At 36.1% G+C, this 26,143-nt stretch overlaps 1 protein-coding gene across 1 annotated transcript; it reads right to left on the reverse strand.

Moving 5' to 3' along the window:
- Positions 1-3,978: 3,978 nt before the first annotated feature.
- On the reverse strand, positions 3,979-25,053 carry TERB2 (telomere repeat binding bouquet formation protein 2). The gene is made up of 7 exons (XM_022587085.3): positions 24,987-25,053; positions 24,789-24,870; positions 23,858-23,997; positions 21,552-21,613; positions 17,948-18,033; positions 9,862-9,950; positions 3,979-4,540 (listed from the first exon to the last, which is right to left on the reverse strand). The coding sequence occupies exons 1-7, from the start codon at positions 25,048-25,050 to the stop codon at positions 4,398-4,400; spliced, it is 666 nt and encodes a 221-aa protein (XP_022442793.3). The 5' UTR covers positions 25,051-25,053; the 3' UTR covers positions 3,979-4,397.
- Positions 25,054-26,143: the final 1,090 nt, after the last annotated feature.

Consider the following 26,143-nt stretch of genomic DNA (forward strand, 5'->3'; position numbering starts at 1 on the left):
AGATACCACTTCACACCCACAAGGATGACTATATTCAAAAAGATAGATAATAACAAGCGTTGGTGAGGAGAAACTGGAACCCTCACACGTTGCTGGTGGATATGTAAAATGATACAGCTACTTTGGAAAACAGTTGGCAGTTCATCAAAATGTTAAACATAGTTTCCATGTGATCCAGCAATTTCATTCTTAGATATATACCCAAGAGAACTGAAAACACACATCTACACAAAAACTTGTGCATGAAATGTTCATAGCAGCATTATTCACAATAGCCAAAAAGTGGAAACTCAAGTATCCATCAGTTGATGAATAGATAAATAAAATGTGGTATGTCCATACAATAGAACACTACTTGGCGATAAAAAGGAATAAAGTATTGATACCTCATGCTATAACATGAATAAACTCTACATGATGCTGAGTGAAAGAAGTTTGTCACAAAAGAGCATGTGTTATATGATTCCATTCATATAAAATGTCCAGAATGGGCAAATCTACAGAGACAGAAAGTAGATTAGTGGTTGTCTAGGGTTAGCAGTATGGGTGTGGGAGAGGGGCATAGGTGTTGACTTCTAGTGGGCAAGAGGTTCCTCTCTGGGGTGATGAAAAAGTTCTAAATCAGACTGTGGTGATGGTTGCACAACTCTGTCACTATACTAAAAACCATTAAGTTGTACCATTAAATGGGTGAATTGTGTGGTATGTGATTATATCTTAATAAAGCTGTTAAAAAGAAAAAAATTACTATTCCATTAAATTGATACAATATGATTTAAGGTGCCATTCTATTAATTCATTATTAAATACTGAGGTCATTTTCAGTTTTTCCACACTGCTGAGTAACAGTGTAACCAAATATTCCATTTGAAAGAACTATTTTCTACTAAAGCTGCTATAAATCTAATAGACATGTAATGTCACTAAGGTCACCTTTATAACTTCAAGATTAATACTTTACAGATGTAAAGAACTAGTTATCTTCCACACAATTATCTTCCATAAAACAAGGTCAGTAGCCTGTTCTTAAGCCTCATTTATGGTTAGTTTGGCAGTAAGAGACACAAAAATATAGTGCCTTAAACAAAGGAGAAGCTTATTTCTCTGTCACATAAAGTTCTAAGGCTTCCCTGGTGGCGCAGTGTTTAAGAATCTGCCTGCCAATGCAGGGGACACGGGTTCGAGCCCTGGTCTGGGAAGATCCCGCATACTCCGGAGCAACTAAGCCCGTGCGCCACAACTACTGAGCCTGCACTCTAGAGCTCGCAAGCCACAACTACTGAGCCCGCGTGCCTAGAGTCCGTGCTCCACAACAAGAGACGCCACCGCAATGAGAAGCCCACGCACCACAACAAAGAGGAGCCCCCACTCACAGCAACTAGAGAAAGCCCGTGCACAGCAACAAAGACCCAACACAGCCAGAAATAAATAAATAAATTTATTAAAAAAAAAAAGTCTAGAGGTAGGCAACCCAGGGCTGGGGTGGCAGATATCTCCACAATGTCCTCAGGACCCCAGGCTCCTTTTAGTTTACTGCTTTGCAAATCGTAGAGTATGCTTTTACAGTTCAAATAGTAGCTATCACATCCCCATTCAAAGCAACAGGATAAAAGAAGCAGGAAAAATGAGTGGAAGGAAAAGGGCAACAAAGGGGACATGCCAGATGTCATTAAGAAAAGTTCCTAGGGAATTCCCTGGTGGTCCAGTGGTTAGGACTTGGCGCTTTCACTGCCGAGGGCCTGGGTTTGATCCCTGGTCAGGGAACTAAGATCCTACAAGCCACACAGCGTGGACAAAAAAAAGAAAGTTCCCAGAAGCCATTTCTACTGTGCATCCATTGACCAAAATATTGTTACACAGCTATACTTAATTTCAAGTAAAACTGAGAATATCATCTTTATTCTAGGTAGCATGTACCCAGATAGAAATTAGGGGTTCTGTCATCATGGAAGAAATGGAAACAAACAGACATTCAGAAGTTAGTAGCAGACTCTGCCAATGACTCATAGCTTATCTAATGACATAAAACCCTACCAAAAGCTAGAAAGAAAAATAATCTGATCACGAAGGATGAAATAAATAAAATGAACTAAGAACTACACACTAAATAAACAGTATGAGGAATGACTATGCCTAATAGTGAAAAGCATCATAGGAGACATGATTGCAGAAGGGTAGAGAAGTAACCAAAAGTTCTAGTGTGGGGCAGCATTTTAAATAAAATGGGAGCCAGAGGCAATCTATCAGATACAGAAAGGCAAATAAAAAGAAACAGTTTAAATGATCAATGAAAAAATCATACTGCTTTTCACTTCCCATTTATGTTCCTTAAAAAACTAAAAATAGAACTACCATACAACCCAGCAATCCCACTACTGGGCATATACCCTGAGAAAACCGTAATTCAAAAAGAGTCATGTACCAGTGTTCACTGCAGCACTATTTACAATAGTCAGGACATGGAAGCAACCTAAGTGTCCATCAACAGATGAATGGATAAAGAAGACAATAGATTTTTAACAAAACAGTTTATCTTTGCCTATTTTATTTGTTCACATGCTTCTAATTCCTGAAAGGGTTATATTATCAACTGATTTTATTGCTTCTGGTTCTATTTCAAGCATATATATTGCGTCTGACCTTTTCTACATACACTTAAAGATATAATCACTTTTGTTTGGGAATCACTTTTGTTGTAATTTTTTATTTACTTTGTTAATACATGCATACTACCTATGTCAGAAAAATACCTGAACACTCCCAAGAAATCCCAAGTACATAACTTGGTGTAAATTTACTTAATCCTTTTAATCAATTCAAGATACACAGACAGGGGCTTCCCTAGTGGCACAGTGGTTGAGAGTCCGCCTGCCGATGCAAGGGACACGGGTTCGTGCCCCGGTCTGGGAAGATCCCACATGCCGCGGAGCGGCTGGGCCCGTGAGCCATGGCCGCTGAGCCTGCGCGTCCGGAGCCTGTGCTCCGCAACGGGAGAGGCCACAGCAGTAAGAGGCCCGCGTACCGCAAAAAAAAAAAAAAAAAAAATAGACAGGCTTGGTTTTTACATAAGAAACATAATCAACTGGATGTGACTAAGATAAAGTGTTCAGGAGAGATAATATTTAATACGTTTCAGGAAAAAGATAATTGATACTTAGGTGTTCAGAAGAATTTAACCACAAATATGAAGATATATAAGCAAAAGTTACCATATGGAAAAAACAGAACTTTCTCAGCTGATGCTGAGATTAGTGTTAAAATTTTGTATTATGAATTTGAGTCATGAGAGAAAGTCCGGGGCCCACATATACACAAATGATCCAAACACTAAAAAAATTTCATTTTCTTTAGATAATTCTACAACTGGTATGCACTTCCCAGAAGAAAGTACAGTTTTAATAAGATCATGGCTTCACAGGTATGTCATTTACAAGTCTCCAAAATGTAATAAACCCACCAGATTCTACATAGCATGATCATATGAATAAAGATAAGAAGCTGCCTCTTGAAATCACTAAATCTCAACACTATTTCAGCTTATTTAAAAGACAAGCCAAGCATGCTTGCTTGTTTCTGAGTCCCCTTTGCAGATCTGCTATTATATCTGACATAGACTACAGCATATACCATGTGGGAGAGTGGGGAAGCACTGGCCTGGAAAATCAAGAGGGTTGTGTTCCAGTCCTGGTTTAGCTCCCAGTTAGTCACTCTAAGCAAGGCAACTTCTCAAGGCCTTCATTTTCTCATTAAAAACAAACAGGCTGGACTCAGTATTCTCTAAGGTCCTTTCCAGCGCTGTGATTCTATGGCGCCTTTTGGGTTCATTTCAGAAGACATAACACTTGTTTACATGAAATCACTTCTGATACATTTATTATCAGAAACTGTCCATACATGAAGTCTGAATTATTAAAATGTTTTACTTTTACTTTCTTACATATTTTTCAAGTCCGAAACAGTAATTCAAAACTCAACTATCGCGTTCTAATTTTTTAGACAAAATAAGATGACCAGAATCATAAAACTTAGCATTTACAACATTAATCCTAGAAAAATATGCATAATTAATAGAACATTAAAGCCAAAAGAATATCTGACAGAGCGAGAGAGAAATTAAGACTTCTTATGAAGTATGTTTCATTGACAATTACTCCATAACAACTGTGCACTCAGAATTTGTGGACATAACCTTACAAGCAGGGGAAAAGTCCAGCCCAAATGTCAAAACACAGAGCCAAATGAATCTGAATTTCCTAAAGATACATTTTGAGGAAGAATGAATTCTTTCTTTTCCATTTCCCCATCCCTCTGTCCCAAAGAGGAGAATTTAAAATTATGTACATCTTTGGCAATATTTTACAGAAAATAAATGCCGAGATAGAAGGACAATATTTAACTTAGTATTTCCTCTTCAATTCGTTTTTTATAGCAGACATGTTAATTTCATTTTGAACATGGTATGCCAAATAACCTGAACTTCCAGGAATGAAGTCATGTAGCTCCCCAAGAAATTTCTTCATGGCATCAATTGATATATAACCTACAGAATAAAATATATATAGGAAATTCTATCATATTATCTGCTTTTCAATGTCTTTGACTTATTAGATAAGATTCCCAAAGAATGTTTTTAGAAAAGAAGTAAAAAGAAGAAATACCAGTGAGAAGATTCTCTGTGAAACTTGATAATTATCAGGGAACACCTTCCTCCCCCCTTCACCACTATCCCCCCAGGCTTCTACCTCCTTTTAAAACACAGATTCTTGATTTGGCACTTTGACTACAGAGAGTGTGATGTACAGGTTAGGGATGGAACATAAAAGTACCTAGACCAAAATAACTGGGACATGTGTCTGGCTTAGAATGTAATCACTTAGAATTACCTATCCAACTAGCTACTCACAGCACAAACAGCTAGCTCATCTTCCCTAGTAGAGCAATGACACTTTCCTGCACTGCTAACACTGAGATAATAGTCTTTATTAAAAAATTAATAGGAAAATTGTTATCACTGCTTGGTCAACAAAGGTTACAGGTGTGAGGAATTCTGATGTCATTAATAATCTGAAATAGATATGAGAATCAAAAAGAAAACCTAGAATGGGGAGAGCTTAAGGACTCAATGACTTTAAGCAATATTTCCTTGATAGCAGTTGCTCATCTGAGTGATAATGTTTCATGTGTAATATATGTTTGTGGTTTATACTAAAGTTGAAACCTGGTTTAAAAGTAGATACTGTATGAAAAAAATTCTGGTAGAGCTCAGGGATGACTGAATTTAGACCACCACCATTATCACCAGGTTATCTATACAGTTTGATTGTTTATAATAATAGATAATAAATTCACAGTTAATAAATTAACTATGAAGCCAATCATATAAAATAGACTCGTATCTTTAAAGATATTTCAATCATAGCCATTTACTTCAGAAAATCTTTTAAAGCACAATTACTATACTCCATATTGTTCATGGTCTTTGCCTAACAGCTAGATTTCTATGTAAAATAAACTAGCACATAAAAATATTAATGTTTAATTAATTGCACATATACACTGTGTGAAGTTTCTAAAGATATATATGAGGGTACAAAATTTTTAAATAATTACCGTATTAATAAAAATATTCCTGTAAGTTAAAGAAGGATAGGACATTTATGCATAAAAATGGATTATTGTAGCAGTTTTGGAGTAGTTAGGACTTTAGGCTGAAGTTCACATACACCCAATTTAAACTAGCTTAAACACAAGGGGAGTTTACTGGAAGGACATTGCCATATCAGTCAAACTATGAGGAAGGCAAACATATTGCTGGGAGTTGGAAATAACAAACATATTGCTGGGAGTCAGAAATAACTAGCACCAGCTCTCATGGCCATGTCACTAACCTCCAGTTTTTTCCTCTGCATGTTAGTTTCATTTTCCTCTCTTGACACAAGCTGGCTTTCCGTACATGGTAGAAAACATGCCCGCTGATAGCTCTTAAGTTTTATATCTTAGAGCTATGGTCACTTGAATAAGAATGACATGACTTGTTGCATTCCATGTCTAGAAATCCAGACAAAGAACTGTGATTGGCCCAGCTCAGATCAGGCATTCACTCCCAAACCAAGTGTTGCGGGTAGGAGCAAGCTCATGTTTTAGAAAATGTAACCCAAATGAATTGGGAAGAAGAAAAGAGAGTTCTTAGGAAAGGCATTCTTGGTGGACAATTCCATATGAGTCTGTGGTAGCCAGCGCCCCCCAGATGGCCCTGAATGATCCCTATCTCCTGGTATTTATGAATTTGTGTAGTCTCCTCCTACTTTGTACTTGGGTTGGTCTATATGACCAGCAGCACTTGGCAGAAGTAATGATATGTCACTTCTGAGAATAGGATATAAAAAAGACATGGCTCCTGTCTCTCTTGGGCACACTCTTTCTCCCACTTGCATTTCACACTCTGAGGAAAGAAAGCTACCATGTTGTGAACAGCCCTATGGAAAAGTCCCCTTGGTGAGGAGTCTAAGCCTTTTGCCAAAACCCAGCAAAAATCCAAGGCCTGCCAACAACCACATCCATGAGCTTTGAAATGGATTTTCCAGTCCCAGCTGTCCCTTGAAATAACTGCAGCCTGGCAAACAACGTGACTGCAACCTTATTAGAGATTATGAGACAGAAGTATCCAACTAAGATGCTCCAGGATTCCTGGCCCTCAGAAACTATGTAATAGTAAGTGTCTATTGTTTTAAACTGCTAAGTTTTGGAGCAATTTGTTACACAGCAATAGATAATTAATACAGTATCTACTATAAGTTCCCAAAGTTTTAATTATCAGAATTTTTGTTTAAAAATTTTTGCCTGCAAGGTATTTATCATTATTAGTAATTTTTTTCCTTTTATTAATCACACATGTAGCTGTTAATCAGAACTTTTTATCATGGGTAATAACCAGTGATATCAGACCTAGAGGATTTAATTCCAGTCAAAAACAAAAAACAGACCAAAAAAAAAAATCCGTTGATATTTTATGGGACATTGGTAATGCCTGTATATATTTTTGGTTGTCACAACTTAGGGGTCACGGGGGTGGGGGAAGGTTTCTGGATGGGATACTACTGGCCTCTAGTGGGCACTGGCCAGGGTTGCCCTCTCCAACAAAGAATACCTGTCCTAAAATGCCGGCAGTTCCAGGACTGAGAAACCCTGTTCTACAGTATAGTCCAACTTGTACTTTCTAAAACCAAACATCTAATTCGTTTTATTTTAAGAGATTTAACATTCACTGAGTTGAACTCAACCCATTTTGAGGAAGAGACAGTCAAGGTATAGTCACAAAAATTGATACCACTGCCTAAATTAGAACTCTCACTCACTACATTTTCAATTAACACAAGATGATTTTCCCAACAAGAAGTTATTTCTTCCTGTACAAGCAGATGGGCATGACAAAAAAGGAAGGACTTTACCTCAAAATTAAAGACAAATGAATTATCTTTTTTTTTTTTTTTTTTTTGGCCATACTGTGCTGGATCTTAGTTCCCCAACCAGGGATCAAACCCGTGCCCCCTGAAATGGAAGCATGGAGTCTTAAGGGGTATGGAGTCTTAACCACTGGACCACCAGAGAAGTCCCTGAATTATCTTTTAAAAAATGAAGCTTTCTTCCAAGAAAGTGTTATTTTAAAATTTAATTTAGAAATATAAAGAAGGAAGATAATTATTCAATTGCACAAATTAAAAAAATCAAAAATTTTACTTCTACTGATAAAATCAATACCAGCTTACCACAGGTTAAAATTATACTTTAAAGATTCTACTAATGATTATTTTTACAGTTCTTTTTTAGTTTGCTTTTATATAACACTGTCATGTCTTTTTGAACAGTCAGATGGCAATGAAACATAGAGCAACATTGTTACTTGTCCAAAACTAAGCATTTGTCTTTATTGTGTGGCTGATTTTAATATTTATCATTGATCTTTATAATATGTTATCAAACACTTGGTAAGTCCAAATGAACAAAAGATATTTAGTACCTGGTGATGGAGTTGCCTGAAGCAAAATCAATACCAGTACTATACCACAACCATGGTTTAAGGTACCTACACTTTATCTGAATATGTATGTGTAAGGATAAATCTAGGCAGCAATCAGCTACTCCCAGTCTTAGTACTTAAGTACAGTTGACTCACCAGTAAGGTTGGGGTTAAGGGTGCCAACCCACCCTGTAGTCGAAAATCCACTTATAATATATAGCTAGCCCTGGGGATTCAAGGTTCCTCTTATCTGTGGTTCTACTTCCACGAACTCAACCAACTGAGGATTATGTAGAACTCTAGCATTTATTATTGAAAAAAATCCTCTTATAAGTGGACCCTCATAGTTCAAACCCATGTTGTCCAAAGGTCAACTGTACTTCTACTTAGTTCATTGTCCTTTGGAGTCAACAATTGCTCCTAAGAGTTCCAAAACTGACTTTTCTACTATCACAGTTGGATAGAAGTTTTCTTTGATGTCTCCAACACTCAGCCCAAAACTACACATTAAACGTTCTTTTTGAAGTGCTTTTCTGAAAGCTATTTTACATCACTCAAATGAACAGAAGAAAAAAAAATAAAACAAATGGCTAGACAAATTGGTTAGAAGGAACAGTAATATGAGAGAAGACATTTAGGAATTTGTGAACTAGCTGCAAGAGGTAGTTTTGACACTGCTAAATAAAGAGAAAATGATAAATGTACAAATGATTTTATAATGAAATGTCAAAAAGCCTATACTGTTTAATTGCAGTGTCTTAAAAACAATTTTTTAAACCCTCTATTTTTAAAATTATCGATGACCCTGCTGAATACTACCCAGATCAAATTATCCAAATATTATTTCCTTATCTCACCTCACGTAGCACTATCTAAATCCCAATGGTCACTTTTCAACTAGTTCCCTTGTTTGCACCCTCTCAATGTCAGCCTCAGTTAGCTGTCTTCTCTTTATGTTGGGCACTAGGAAACCCAAATATGGAGTCCATTGACACCTGGGTGATCCATGAAAGGGCTTCTGGGCATATGTGAGCCTCTTTAAATTACATGTAAATTTGTATGTTATGTTTGTGTGTGTGTATGCTTAGGGAAAGGGACTTATGTTTCATCAGATTCTCAAAGGAAACTATAATTAGAATTGTCCATACAATTAATCTTCCAAATTGGGACACTTAAGAGTAAAGCAGAAACTAACACACCATTGTAAAGAAATTATACTCCAATAAAGATGTTAAAAAAATAAAAAAGAGTAAACGCTAATGCCAGGACAACACGCATAAATTGGGACTGTCTTATGTAAACAGGGGTGTGTTTTCACCTTACCCATAGGCCAGGATTTTTTTTAAACATCTTTATTGGAGTATAGTTGCTTTACAATGGCGTGTTAGATTCTGCTTTATGACAAATTGAATCAGCTATACATATACATATATCCCCATATCTCCTCCCTCTTGCGTCTCCCTCCCACATTCCCTATCCCACCTCTCTTGGTGGCCACAAAGCACCAAGCTGATCTCCCTATGCTATGTGGCTGCTTTCCAGTAGCTATCTATTTTACATTTGGTAGTGTATATATGTCCATGCCACTCTCTTACTTCGTCTCAGCTTACCCTTCCCCCTCCCCGTGTCCTCAAGTCTATTCTCTACGTCTAGGGGCAGGACAGGCCAGCAATTTAACACAGAAAATATGGAGCCTATCTTTGGATTAGTTCTGCAGATGAATTTATTTAACGTGTGAATGATGTCTTCTATTAGCATGTAAAATAGAGGGGGCTGTACTTTGTACAAAATATTCCCTTGTTTCTTGCCTACTTGGGTTGACTCTAAATTTTATTTTAAATTACCTGTTACCATGTTGTTCACTGGATAATTCTGAAGAGGGAAGTACATCTGCTTTTCTACAACTGGAGTCCTTATAAAATGCTTTTCTGTGCTATAAAATATAGAAACACATAGAAAGTCATTTTTATATTTTTTTGGACTTGTTTTACAAATGAGAAATGATTCCAGTCAATATCTATAGCAATCTAATTGCTCTGTGATCAGACTTCAGTCTTACTGGGTGAAAACGTTAACTATGAACTTCTTTGTGCTTCTAAGTAATACAAGGGCCCATATAGATATTTTTGGCTTTCTGGGCTGCTTCATAAAACAAATATTTACTGAGTAAATACAGACGTGGGTCTTTTTCTCAATATTTTTGAAAGTATAATAATGCAATAATACTTTATAATTAGATAAAAAACAGATATACATATGTAATCTCAAATATGTTAAAAGAAAAGGCTCCATTTTAAATAATCACAGCATTTATTATTATTCAGTGTTCAAATAATTGGAACTCTATTAATTCGTATTTCCACACTTTAAAATAAATAAAAAATGATGTCTGGGAAAATCATGAGGTATACTAAGTGACTTCTGAGTTAAAAAGAAAAAAAGTTAAATTATTCTGAGTGTGGTTGTATAGTATATAACTAATTATATTCTAATTTTTAAAGAGCTAAGCAGTTTTCAACTAAAATATCCTATTTTCTAACTGCCAAATAACAATTTACTATATTTAGACTACATATAATCCATAGATAATACAATTGTATGAAAATAAAAACCTTAATAAAAAATTGGAGTCATCCTTAAATTTATTTTCCTAAAAATTCTAAAATTACACTGAGTGATAACAAAGGTTTCACTTTCAATTTGTTTAAAAGTTAGAGTTCATCTAAGCTCTTCTAAAAGAAACCATAGCTCAGTTAGGATGAGATCCTACAAATAAAGCAAAACAATATTCCCAGAAAACTCAGGGACTAAACAAGGATACCCATTATCATTGTTATTATTTGTCATGGCTCTAAAATTTCTGGCCAAGCAAAAAGAGATGAGGGAGGGGAGAGAAAGAAATGGAAGAGATATCTAGTGAAATGGAAGAGTTATATAGTGAAACGGAAGAAGAAATAGTTTCATTATTAACAAATGATATAAACGTGTACCCTGAAAAGCCAAGAGAATCAACTGAAATATTTTTAGAATCTTAAAGATTCCAAGTGGGTAAATATAAGACAAATACCCCCAAATAAATGACTTTTCTATGTCAGCAATAACTAATGAAGGAAGAAATGATCTAATCCACAATAGCAACAAAATTCATAAAAATCTAGGAATAACATAATTAGCAGTTTCTGATTCTATCTGTAGAAAAATCAGGAAACTTTACTAAGATATAGAAAAGAAAAATAAAGAAAAACAAAAAAGCATTGTTTTGGATAGGAATACTGAAAATTATAAAGACATCAATTCTTCTCAACCTTTAATACAATTCTCAATAAAATCCCAAAGGGATTTTAGTGTTTAAGAAAAAAATAATTCTAAAATTCACATGAACAATCACATGTTAGAAGATCTAATAGGAGGCAAGAACAAATTTACAACAGAATGAAAAAAAAAACCTAGGAATAATCTTAAAAGAAGTATAAGATTTATATGAAGGAAATATGAAAGTGTTTTTTAAGGGCCACAAAAGAAAACTTGAACAAGTAAGGAAAAAAATACCATTTTCTCAGATAGGAAGATTCAGCATCAAAGTCTCCCTAAATTAATCTATATTTTTTTGTAATGTCACTAAAAATAACAACAGAAATTTTTGTTTTAATATGAACAAGCTGGTTCCAAAACTCAGATGGAAAAGTAAACCAGGAAGAATAGTTAACTAAGAAAATTTGGAAAAGAGTAAGGAGGAGGAACTAGCTCTAGATATTAAATCATATTATAAACAACTGAAACAGAATGGCACTGTTGCATGACAAATTAATGGAATAGAATATAAAGTCCAGAAATAGACCCAGATACTTATGTGGATTTAACCTAGGATAAAGGTGGCATTTCAGTAGAGTGGGGAAAAAGATGAATTATTCAATCAATAGCCAAGAGTAGGTAACTATCTGAAAAAAAAAAAAAGAAGGTGAATCGCCACCTCATATCTTACACCAACATATATTCCAAACGTATCAAAGATTTGAATTTAAAAATAAAGAAATCACTAAGAAGAAACCATAGCAAAATAATAGTAATCTTAGAGAAGACTTTCCTAATTATGACATAAAACTCAAAAAGCCATTAAAGAAAATATTAATAAGAATGAATACATATAGTAAAAAATTTCTGCATGCAAAATCCAACGTTTTTAAAGTCAAAAGACAAACATAAGCTAATAACTGTAATTTATTTCACAAAAAATTCATTCTCCTAAACATAAAGGGTTCTTGCAAAAAAATAAAAGTCAATAGAAAAACGTGCAAAGGATATGAACAAACAGTTCACAGAATAGGAATTATAAATGGTTCTTAAACATATGAAAAGACATTCAACCTCACTCATAATGGCAATTCAGACAAAAAACTAGAGTGAGATACCACTTTATATCTATCAGATTAGGAAAGACCAAAACATATGTTAGCACACTGTGTTGGAGAAAGTATAGAAGAAAGAATGGTGACTAACCATCCCAGTTTACCCTAGATTGAGGGGTTTCTCAGGACATGGGCTTTTCAGTGCTAAAACCAGGACAGTCCCAAGCAAACCTGGATGGCTGGTTACCCTAGCCTGGAAAAGGTACTTAAATACTCAAACAATAGGAATGTAAACTGGTTTAACCTCTATGGAGGGCAATTTGACAATGATTGTATCAAGGATACAAAATGTATATGCCTTTTGACCTAGCAATTCCCCTTCTAAGAATTACCCTAAAGACACTCGCACACATGCAAAATGACATTACATGATCAATCACTGAAGCACTGTTTTTAACAGCAACTTAGAAATTACCTGAAAGTCCAGTAAAATAGGAGACTAGTTAAATAAATTATGGTAATCCATACAATAAAATACTACACAGCACAAAAATGAAAAAGCTCTTTATGTAGTAATATGGAATGATCTCCAAGGTAAATTATTAAGAGAAAAAAGGCAAGGTGCTGAACAATGTTTATAGAATATTACTATTTGTGAAGTAGTATATGCATATATAAGAAACTGATAACACTGGTTGCCTCTGAGAGGGAAACTGGCTATCTAGGAGCCAGTATATTTCATAGTTTCCCCTTTTGTGTATCTTGGATTTTGAACCATATGAATATATTTCCTAAAAAATAATTAAAATTTGAAAGTAGAAAAATAATAAGTAAACATGAAGAACTAAGGAAGAGAATTTTAAAAGGAGAGTATCACACCGGTCAGAATGGCCATCATCAAAAAATCTACAAACAATAAATGCTGGAGAGGGTGTGGAGAAAAGGGGACCCTCTTGCACTGTTGGTGGGAATGTAAATTGATACAGCCACTATGGAGAACAGTATGGAGGTTCCTTAAAAAACTAAAAATAGAACTACCATACAACCCAGCAATCCCACTACTGGGCATATACCCTGAGAAAACCATAATTCAAAAAGAGTCATGTACCACAATATTCATTGCAGCTCTATTTACAATAGCCAGGACACGGAAGCAACCTAAGTGTCCATCAACAGATGAATGGATGAAGAAGATGTGGCACATATATACAATGGAACATTACTCAGCCATAAAAAGAAACGAAGTTATCTGTAGTGAGGTGGATGGACCTAGAGTCTGTCATACAGCGTGAAGTCAGAAAGAGAAAAACAAATACCATGTGCTAACACATATATATGGAATCTAAAAAAAAAAAAAAAGTGGTCATGAAGAACCTAGGGGCAAGACGGGAATAAAGACGCAGACCTACTAGAGGATGGACTTGAAGACATGGGGAGGGGGAAGGGTAAGCTGTGACAAAGTGAGAGAGTGGCATGGACATATATACACTACCAAATGTAAAATAGCTAGCTAGTGAGAAGCAGCCGCATAGCACAGGGAGATCAGCTTGGTGCTTTGTGACCACCTAGAGGGGTGGGATAAGGAGGGTGGGAGGGAGGGAGACGCAAGAGGGAAGAGATATGGGGATATATGTATATGTATAACTGATTTACTTTGTTATAAAGCAGAAACTAACACACAATTGTAAAGCAATTATACTCCAATAAAGATGTTAAAAAAAAAATTCCCTGTGCTATACGGTAGGTCCTTGTTGACGATCTGTTTTATATAGAGTGTGTATGTTAATCCCATGCTCCTAATTTATCCCTCCCCCCACCTTTCCCCTTTGGTAACCATAAGTTTGCTTTCTATGTCTGTGGGTCTGTTTATGTTTTGCATATAAGTTCATTTGTATAATTTTTTTAGATTCCACATATGAACAGTATCATCTGAAATAAATAAAAATAAAAGGAGAGTAATGAGTTTGGTATTTACTTGCCTTGTCAGGTATTAAAATACATAAAGTTATATAATTTAAAAGAATATTATGTTGATATCAAAATAGATCCATAGATTAATGGAATAAAACAAATAGTCTAAAAACATATCTCCAGACATTAAACACAACATATGAGAATGGAAATCACATCAGTTGGAGATAGATTTATTCTTAAAAAACTGGTGGAAAATTCTTATTTGTAAGACAAAAATAAACTTCGATCTTCACCTATTACCATACATCAAAATAACTATCTGCAGAATTAAAAACCAATTTGATACCTGAATGGGAAAGGACTTTTCTGAACATAAAAGCGATAGAAGAAATAATAAAGGAAAAGTGATTAGTTTAACAATGTAAAAACTCAAAGCTTGTATCTCTAAAAAACATAAGCCAGAGAACAATCTGAGGAAATAATGTGACAAACTGGCAAAAGGATAATATAGCTAAAAATGTCAGACAAGTTGATAAGAAAAGCAGTAACTCCCAATAGAAAATGGAGGAAGGATAAAAACAAGTCACAGAAAAGAAAATGTAAAATGCTAATAAATTCAAAAAGATTCAAACCTACTAGTAATCAAAGAAAAATACAAATTAAAACAAGATGCTGGGCTTCCCTGGTGGCATAGTGGTTGAGAGTCCGCCTGCCGATGCAGGGGACACGGGTTCGTGCCCTGGTCCGGGAAGATCCCACATGCCGCGGAGCGGCTGGGCCCGTGAGCCATGGCCGCTGAGCCTGCGCATCCGGAGCCTGTGCTCCACAATGGGAGAGGCCACAGCAGTGAGAGGCCCGCGTACTGCAAGAAAGCCCCACAAAAAACAAGATGCTATTTTTCATCTATTAAATTAGCACAAGCCTTCTTATTAATACTCAATATACTGATGAGGATGTGGTGAGACCAACACTGGTGGCAGTTTTAAATTTGTACTTTTGAGGGAAGCAACTGACAATAGGCATCATGGCCTTTAAAAACACTCATACCTCATTAATACCGTAAATTCCACATCTGAGAATTTACATTAAGAAAATTATCAAGGGAATTCCCTGGTGGTCCAGTGGTTAGGACTCTGTGCTTTCACTGCCAAGGGCCCGGGTTCTTCCCTGGTTGGGGAACTAAGATCCCACAAGCTACGTGCCACGGCCAAAAGAAAAAAAAATCTAAAAAGTAGAGAAAGATTTATTTTTAAAAAGATGTTCAAGAAGGTGCCACAAGAGTAACAAATTGTAATTTTTAAAAAAAAAAATTAAAGGAAGGTGGTTAAACAGACAATAAGATTAAATGCCATATACAGCCATTACAAATCATAATATTAAATAAGGTTTTTCAGAATGGGGAACTGGCCATAGAATATTAAATGGAAAATCAAGAGACAGACTATATCTGCAGTCTGACCTCAACTCTGCTTAATGTGTATGTCTATATAAAGCTAGCAAGAAATGTACTAATGTTGATGGTGGTTATCTGAGTGGTGGGTTTGCTTATAATTTAAATTTTCTTTATTCTTTTCTTTTTTAGTAGTTTTTCTTTTTTTAGCATTTTCCATCTTGACAAATTACATGCATTATATTTATAATAAAATAATTAAGAACAAGAACAATAAGCAAAAATTCATGCCATTTTCAGAAGATCTGGGAACTTACTGGGAAAGGAAAACAGCATAGTGATTAAGAGTTTGGACTCTGGATCAGCTAGAGTCGGTGTCAAATTATGTTCACTACTTAAATAATATTGGATGAATTATTTAGCTCTCTGAACCTGTTTCCTCAATTGTAAAACGAGGCTAATGCTATTTAACTATCTTATAAGGTTGTGAGAATCAAATGAAATACTGTGAACTGCTTAGCTCACAAATGTCTTGTATTTGGCAAGTGTTCAAAAACTAGCTCACCACTTAGTGTTCACTATCACTAGTAGCATGCCAAAAAAATAAACTTCGAGTAGGGACAAAGTGTATTTTATCTATGTTTGCACTGCACCCTCTGGTGGTTCTACAAAGAAAAAGGCTCTAAGTAGACACCTACTTTGTCTATTTTTGTTGTTGTTATTGGAAAATACTGGACATATTTTCCCCAGATTTGTAAGCCCTCTTTGTATATTAAGGAAAATAGCCTTTGTCAAATACTTTTTCAAGTGTATATTTTTCTTTTGTCTTGGTTTATGGTATTTTTATTTCCATGTGCAAGTTTAAAATATTTTTGGTAGTCATATTATCAATCTTTTCCTTATGCTTCTGCATTTTGCAGGACAACCATTTCTTTTTTCTTTTTTTTTTAATTCTTCTTTTTTTAAATTTATTTGCTTGTGCCGGGTCTTAGTTGCGGCACTCGGGATCTTTAGTTGTGGCATGTGGGATATTTTAGTTGCAGCATTCAGGCTCTTAGTTGCAGCATGCAGGATCTAGTTCCCTGACCAGGGATCAAACGTGGGCCCCATGCATTGGGAGTGGAGTCTTAACCACTGGACCTCCAGGAAAGTCCCAGGACAACCATTTCTTGAAAAAAAAAAACAAACCATATATATATCTGATGTCTTTCCAAGTCAAGTGAATCACTGGGAGTTACTTTACTTTTTAATTTCTATTTCCCATTCTTCTCTTACAAGGTCACTTAGAATAACCATTTTCTCCTACTTCTATTTCATTTTTCTTCCTCTCCTTACCAGCTTCTTATCTCAGAAACCATAACAAGTTCAAAGGAGTGCTATACATAGAGATCCCAAAGATCTAGAATATGGATACTCAAACCCAAGTGGTGGATTATCTAGAAGTCATAGGACCATGAAGCAATAGTTTACTAAACTTAAAATAATTAAATATAAAACTTTGTGTTAAATCAGATAATAACTTATTTCAAATTAAAGAAAAACAGGAGGTACAAAAGGTATAAAAAATTATGGGAAAAAACTTAAAATTAAAAAACTATATAAATTAAACTCATTAATTCTTATATTGAAGAAAGATCATTTTTATTTCAGCAGCTAAATACCAGACTTTCATATCGTTAATGCTCCCTATGAACATATGAAAACCACTGAACTGGAAAATACAGAATTAGGACTAGATAATGAGTAAGTCTGAAACAAGGGGGCCTCTCAGAGATTGGACCTAACACAATGGCAAGTTCATGTCTGTTTGTCTTTTAAGATATAATTTTAATTTCTTAAACCAAAGTAGCCACTTTACGAACAATTTGGGAAGGAAAGGGGGAAATCACCCAGAACTTCCAATCCTAATAAAATTACTGCTAATATTTCTTTCTTTCTTATTATAATACATAGTTTAAAAATAATGTAACAGTGATCAAAATATACATAAAATTTTTGTTTATTTTCTGCAAGGATAGTCTAGCATAATAGTTAAATGCATGCATTCTGGAATTAGACTGACCCAGTTCAAATCCTGCTTCTTCCCATTTAGTAAAAGTTTGTATGACTTTGGGCAAATTACTTAATCTATATATACTTGATCTCTTTTTCTGTAAAATGGCAATGGTGATAATGATATCAATCTCATAAGACGACTGTGAAAATTAAATGAAATAAACACACAGTGTTCAAAGGTGTCTATACTTAATTGAATATCAGTGAAGTATACAAATTCAGTACCTTTTAGATAATTCTTTTTTGTGATCTGTTGCTAGTACACTGCTTTCCCTAAGGGACTTTATTTCATTTGGTGTTACTTCATCATGCTGAGGAGAGCAAAAGAAATCACATTGAAAAAAATCAGCACACCAATGATGCAATCAATAATTTTTTTAAAAAAGTAAAGAAAAAAATTGGCAATATATATCAAGAGTCACAAAAATATTTATACACTCAGGTCCATCCCATCTAGCTTGGTGGGAAAAACTCACAAAATTTTGTACACACACACATACACACACAGAATTATATTATATATTTTTAGATATATGTAAAGAAAGAAGACCAGGATTTTTAAAATATCAGCTGTGTTTGTATTAGATAGTAAAACTGACTGATTTTATTCTCTTTTTGATTTTTTGAAATTTTCCCTAATGTGGTCATATTACTTTTTAGTTAAAAAAAATAAGGAAACCAAAAAAAGTATTATTAATTTAAACTTTCTTAAAATCCTTGACTTGAAAACTCCTAGGCTTCCTGTGAGCTACAAATCAAAAATATGAAGTAAGCTGAACAAATTAAGTTTCCCCTTAAAAATTAAAGTGGAGTATTTAGCTATGAAGTTACAAAAGAACTAAATGTATATTAAGCTTTTCCAAAAGATTATGTGAAAGTGACTGACCTCAGATACTGGTACCTATCACATAATATGTTTACTTAATATGCCATTAGGAAATTTCTATATTTGGTCACAAATCCACTCCAAACAATAATAATGTTCCCCAAATTACCTTCCAGGTTTACCCTTTATAAAAAAATTTATTTCTTTATTTGGCTGCATCAGGTCTTGGTTGCAGCGTGAAGGCTTGTCTGTGGCTTCTCTCTAGCTGTGGCACGTGGGCTCTAGAGCTTAGTTGCCCATGGCATGCGGGATCTTAGTTACCTGACCAGGGATTGAACCCACATACCCTGTATTGGAAGGCGGATTCTTAACCACTGGACCACCAGGGAAGTCCCCAGATTTACCCTTATTATTGCCATTGGATGAAGTACCTTCTACTTACATATTCCATGGTTACATTATTATAATTGGATAATATTCAACATCAATCAATATTTGAAAGAACAAAATCCTTTATCGTATAATCATACAATTTCTAGAGTCAACAGTCAGTACAGGCATGTGCTACTAATTTTTTAGTAGAAAAAAACATTGGATTGGGTTGGAGCTGAGAAAATCTGGTTCCACTTTGCTAACATCTGGTTATGTGAACTAAGTCAGGTCTTTACCTTCTTACCTCAGTTTTCTCATTTCTAAAACAGAATGATTAAATTAACGAACTTTAAGGGCCTTTCGGTACACTCAATAATTATTATCAAATAATAACCATTCTACCACCACTCATGTCCCTGGAAACACTCTGACAAGTCAAGGATTAGATATTTGATCCTTAGTACAACATAGCCAACGATACTAAAAGAGCTATTATTTTCAGATGATGACACTTTGGGAAGAAATAACAAGTTAATGAAAGGAATACAAAATGCATAAATTAATTGCTGGGCTTTAGACATAGAGATTTTCTCTCTTTTTATTTTGAAAAAATTCAAGCTTACTGAAAAGTTAAAGAATAATACAATAAGTACTATATACCTTTTGCCCAGATTCACAAAGTGTTAACATTTTTGCCACCCTGCATGCCCTCTCTCTCTCATTTTTTATTTTTGCTGGACCATTTGAAAATATTTGCAGATATTATGACATTTCACTCAATCTTTAGCATGCATTTTCTAAAAAAACAACAACATTATTTTATCATTTTAATACCACTATCATAATTAAGAAAATTAACATTAACTCAATATCACCTAATATATACATTGCATATTTAAATTTTTCCAACTGTTCTCAAAATTTCTTTTTTACATTTTTTTAAATTAAAAAATCCACAATCCATTCAAGGTTCATACATCACATTTGGTACTTATGTCTCAATCTAGAACAGTCTTCCCTGTTTTTTTTCGTTTTTTTATGACATTGTTTTAAAGAGTCTAAGCCAGTTAGTTGCTTTGTGACATGTTCCATAATCTGGAATTATCTGAGTATTTACTCATGATTAGATTCACAATTTTGAACAAGAACACTACAAGATAATATTGTGTACTTTTCTTTTTTTGGCACCATGAGGTGGGCGAGATCTTATTTCCCCGACCAGGATTCGAACCGGGGCCATGGCAGTGAAAGTGCCGAGTCTTAACCACTGGATCCCCAGAGAATTCCCTATATTGTGTACTTTTTATTATATCACATCGAGCTGAACATAACAAGAGGTTGTTCCAATATTGGTGATGCTAAATTTTATCAGTTGGTTATGGTGGCGTCTGCCAGGTCCCTCCATTGTAAAGGTACAAGCATTGCTTGCCTTTGTAATTAATAAGTGATCATCAATGAAGTGATCATCTTAGATCATGATTTTAACACCCATTAATGACACTTGCCTAAACCAATTATTTTACTGGGGGTGGTACAGTGCGAATTTTCTATTCTATCATCCTTTCTTCGTTTATTACCTTTTATTCTGAAAGGAAATTTTCCCTTATCCCACCCTTTCCTTCCTTCCTTCCTTGCTTCCTTCCTTCTTTCTTTTCCACCTTTCTTCCTCCTTTCCTTCCTCTGTTCTTCCTTTTTTCTTTCTTTATGCTTTTGGAGTATCACTATGGAATCACGGATTTTTTAAAAAAATTTAATGTATGGGCTTCCCTGGTGGTGCAGTGGTTAAGAATCCACCTGCCAATGCAGGGGACACGGGTTCGAGCCCTGGTCTGGGAATATCCCACATGCCGCGGAGCAACTAAGCCTATGCGCCACAACTACTGAGCCTGCGCTCTAGAGCCCGGAAGCCACAACTACTGAGCCTGCATGCCACAACTATTGAAGCCCGCGCGCCTAGAGCCCATGCTCCACAACAAGAGAAGCCACCGCAATGAGAAGCCCACCCACCACAATGAAGAGTAGCCCCCGCTCGCTGCAACTATAGAAAGCCCGTGAGCATCAACAAAGACCCAATGCAGCCAAAAATAAATAAATTTATATTTTTAAAAATTAATGTATTATAATCCATTATTCTTTTTGATGCTCAAATTATCCCAAATTTGGCTTTGCATAAAGATTCTGAAGTAAGTCACAAGCATAGGCAAATTTGAGGCAGGATGGCAAAAGCTAAAAAACTTTCAGTATTGCACACATTTATTAAGGGGTATTATTCATAACATTTAACAAATGGTACAACACAGGAATTAATCAAATAGCATCTACACTGGCAGTAAAGAACTGGTAAATACTGTGTACCTATTACTCCCTTAATATTACTGAGATTTTCAAGTTTTTTCAAATTTTCAAGTTTTTACGTGAATAATTTTATTCATACAAAAATATCTCAATTTTACTAAGGTACTAGTGTAAAAATAATGTCAAACTAGATATGTTCAATAAAAGCATGTCCTTTAAGTTCCTTACTCTGGGTCATTGGTGCTAACATATCACAAGTAAGCATTTTTAAGATTACATTGCTTTCAAAATTTTTGAAACTGTAGATTCTAATCGAACACCTTAATTTACTCTTACCTTTTCTATCAGAGAATGTTGGTCTTGTTCCCAAATAAAACTACCAATTTTTCTTCTTATTTCTGTAGTAAGAAAAACAAATCCAATACTGTTTTTTAAAAAGTAACTTTGTAGAATTTTCTGAATTTTGTTTAGGTTTCAAATTTCTAAGTCAGTATTATTCCACTTGCATCAAAAGTACCTAAGATACTTGTTTAAAATGCAGATTCTTATTGAACCAGATCATTGAGGAGAAGCTGGGGAATTGCATTTCTAACAAACTCTCCAGATGACTCCAGTGCATTATGAGAATCATTGTTGTAAACTTTCTTAGCTGTAATACATATCTTCATCCGATGTCAGTGTCTTTAGGCCAAGCATTATAAAGAAGACAACTGTCTAGTCAAAATAAAAGGCATAGGGCTTCCCTGGTGGCGCAGTGGTTGAGAGTCTGCCTGCCGATGCAGGGGACATGGGTTCGTGCCCCGGTCCGGGAAGATCCCACATGCCGCGGAGCGGCTGGGCGTATTCCATGGCCGCTGAGCCTGCGCGTCCGGAGCCTGTGCTCCTCAACGGGAGAGGCCACAACAGTGAGAGGCCCGCGTACCGCAAATAAATAAATAAATAAATAAAAGGCATAAAATTCCTGAATCTGTAGAGTGCTTCAAGAATTTACTTCGTTAAAAAAGAGGTTGGATGAACAACATGTCTAGTGGGCGTGGTAGTACAGGAATTCTACAATGCTCAGCATGTCAAAGGACTATGAAATTATCTTAAATCAATGATCTCAAAAGTTTCCACAGTAGCCCACTAAAGGACAAAAAGTTAACATTCCTCTAGACCTAAGCTGTCCAATATAGCAGCCACTAGACTAGATACATATTGAGATGTGTGGCTAGTCCAAAATGAGACGTGCTGTAAGTTTAAAATAAACAATGGATTTCAAATCCAGTATCAAAAAAGAATGTAAAGTTTATCAATAATTTTTATATTGATTATATATTGAAATGATAATATTTTAGATACATTAGGTTAAATAAAACATTTCTTAAAATTAACTTCATCTCTTATTAGTTTTAATGTGGGTATTAGAAAATTTTAAATTAGTATGTGGCTTACACTTGCTTGTTTGCCTCTCACACTTCTACTAGACAATCCTGGTCTAGGTGAATAATAATGCATACTTTTCATTTTTAAAAAGGATCATGTTTCCATTTAAAACAGATTTTTTTAAAAAAAAATTTAATGCATTTTAATGTAAGATGCTAAACACAAAGACTTAATAGGAGTGATAATTTAAAATTAGATCAGATAGTCATTCCACAATATAAGTTCCCTGAAGGTGGGTATTCTCTGATTTCCAGTTTTTGAGTAAGTCAATTCTCCTATCCAGTCATTAATTTATTTGCATAACCACTTAGAACAATTTATTTTTATAAATTATAACTAGGTCTCACCAGGACATCAACTATAGAAGGAACCCAATCTTTGGGGTTTCCAAAGCTCTTCTATAGAAACATTTTTCAAGTTTTTTTGTTTTTTTTTAAATACTCTGCTCACTGGGAATTTTTACTACTTTCAGTCTGTCTTTCTAGGGATGGACACATACACATAGAAAAACACATCAGGAATTGGATAATAATGCAAGACCTAGAAAAATGGGATATTTAAAGTTAGTCCATAAAAGATAGGTAGGATTTGGACAGAACAGGATAAGAAAGGGGGTTCCAAGCAGGGAAAACTAAAAGGACCAATCTCAGAAGCAATTTATTCACTTGCCCTTTACTTGATAGGGTTGCTGAAATAATTAATGTGAAAGTACTTTCAATAATATAAAGAACAATATAAATATATGGGTTTATTATCACACTGAATCTTGAAATATCAGGAAAAACATCCAGAAAAATAATGGTGGATTCAAAACTAGCAACGAACATTTATTATATACTCACAGGTCAGACTACTTAATATATTATCTCATTTTATCTTCAAAACAACTCGGGAGGTGACAAAATTAGTAAGTGTTGGATCCTAGCCAGTGAACACTGTGAGGACAAGATCTGTATCTTACTCACCACTGAATCCCCAGCACCTTGGTTGAAACGTGGCACACAATAAGAGCTCAATAAGAGCTCAGTGAACGTGTGAATGAATGATAAATAAAGCGAGGATGCACACCCAAGGCAATCTGATCCAAAGTACATGCTTTTCTATTTATATTAAATGATACAAAACACAAAAATCTCTGAGAACAAAGATCAGTAAAGTTGGGTGACACAGCTGGATTTGGCAGTCTAACAGAGATTAGATGAAAGATCTTTGCTAACCTTTTTGAAGGCATTCAGGAGGAAGAATAAAATGACCTAAAGCCACCGAGTTTTTTATTTCAGCATTAGCTACTGCAGAGAGATAGCAGGCGTGAAAAACTGTAGCATTATCTTCTATGTAATCAAGACTCTGATATATTCTAGGAGAAAGAAAGGAAATATTTGAAATTATGAAATGAACAAGAATGTACTCAACATTTCAAAACAGAATAAATGAACGGAAAGAGAATTATTGGTAGGTAATCAGGAGACTGGGGGCAGGGGAGTGAAGGGGTGAGAAGGGGATCAGCCAGGACGGTGATCAGACGTCTGTTTTGTAAACATAATCGGACCGCAATGTGAAGGGGGATCACAGGTGGACAGATTGGAGGCACAGCAACCTCTCAGATAGACTACTGTGATTTGGGGGTAAGAGGTAATTTACGGTGTATACTAAGATAGTGGCAGGAAGAACAAAGAACATTTACAGGGGCACAATCCATGGTGTTTGGTCATGGATTAATTGGATTAATTAATGGATTAATGGGGATAGGGGTTATTATTCAAAAGAAACTACCAAGGTTTTAAGTTTAAGAACACAGCAGCTGGTACAGGTATGAGAGGCAATCAGGAGATTTGGTTTAAACATGTTGAATATGAGGGTCCTTCAAGGCGCCACGGGGATGTGGGAGATTCAAATGGAAACACACCACTGGAACTCGGGAAAAGATCTGAGGACCAGGTAGGAAGCCATGCCATTGCGGCAGAAAAGAGAGAAGAAAGGTTAGCTATTCCCACGCCTACTTCCTCCCCGAACATTTAGGACTGGACTGAAAACTTGCTCGTTTCCAGTATCTTCCTATTATAAATATTTATTAGTGGACTGCAACTTCTATCTCCAACTCCTGGCTCCTCATGACCCAAAACGTACTGCCAGGTGGGCTTCAGGTACCTCAGCGTGTCTGGGTGTGAGGCATCGCAGCTGAACAAGAAATCGGCGGCCCTCGGGTCACTGATGGTCCCCCCTTCGGCCACTGTGGAGGCAAGAGCACAGGGTAAGCCCATCAAGTGTCCTGCGGCCAAGGTACCAGAGAGAGGAGGGGGTGCTCCCCTCCCCACCTCACCCACCCGCTTCTGCCCAGCTTCCTACCCCAGAACTGCCTCAGGTTGCAGCTGACGCTGCGGCAGAACCAAGCCCGCTGCCCTTGAAACATGGCGCCGCCTCACACGCCTCACAAGCGAGGACGTGGGGGGGGGGGGGGGCAGGAGTCGAGATCACTGATTGGTCGGACGTCCGAAGCCAGCTCCATGATTGGTTCTCAGAGTAATGGGCGGGGAAAGCCTGAAGCGCAACGGATAAGGTTCCCGTCGCTGCCAGCCTGTGCGGACCAGCTCATGGTATTGTGAGGAGGCCAGTCAGCTTCCCCGGACTCGGTGGAGCACGGAGGTCAGTCGTGCTTGTGAAATTTAAACCCTAAGTATTAACAAAGTTGTTGTGCTGTGTTATTATTTTGAAGCAAAACTCATTTTATCACTTCATCTATAAATGTTTCAGCTGGAATCTCTAAAAGATGAAGACTTATTAAAAAACAATGTCATTGGGGCTTCCCTGGTGGCGCAGTGGTTGAGAGTCCGCCTGCCAATGCAGGGGACACGGGTTCGTGCCCCGGTCCGGGAAGATCCCACATGCCGCGGAGCGGATGGGCCCGTGAGCCATGGCCGCTGAACCTGGGTGTCCGGAGCCTGTGCTCTGCAACGGGAGAGGCCACAACAGTGAGAGGCCCGCGTACCACAAAAAAAAAAAAAATCATTGGACTTCCCTGGCGGTCCAGTGGTTAACACTCCGCACTTCCACTGCAGGGGACAGGGCTTCTATCCCTGTTCCGGGAACTAAGATCTCACATGGCACATCCCACATGCCGCATGGTGCAGGCAAAAAGAAAAACAACTAAAAAATAACAATTCTTCAATATAGTCATATATCACCAGTGTTCAAATTATGTTTTCTTTACAGTTTCCCCATCCCCCACCTTACATCAGTTTTAATAAGCTATATTTTTCTGGCGTTGGGTCCATTTAATCTAAAATTTCAAAAATATTGATATAAAGTTGACCATAAAACCTTCTATAATATTTTGTAATGTCTGCAGGCTCTGTGGCAGTGGTTCCTTTTCCATTTCTGATACTAGTTACTGATGTTAGTGCCTTCTTTTCATTTCTTAGTCTCACCAGAAGTTTGTCTTTTTTTTTTGCGGTACGCGGGCCTCTCTCCTTTGTGGCCTCTCCTGCCGCGGAGCACAGGCTCCT

Source organism: Delphinapterus leucas, chromosome 2 (genome assembly GCF_059928025.1).
Source record: "Delphinapterus leucas isolate spDelLeu-1000000601 "Yukka" chromosome 2, BTC_Dleu_Yukka2, whole genome shotgun sequence".
NCBI classification, from domain to species: domain Eukaryota; kingdom Metazoa; phylum Chordata; class Mammalia; order Artiodactyla; family Monodontidae; genus Delphinapterus; species Delphinapterus leucas.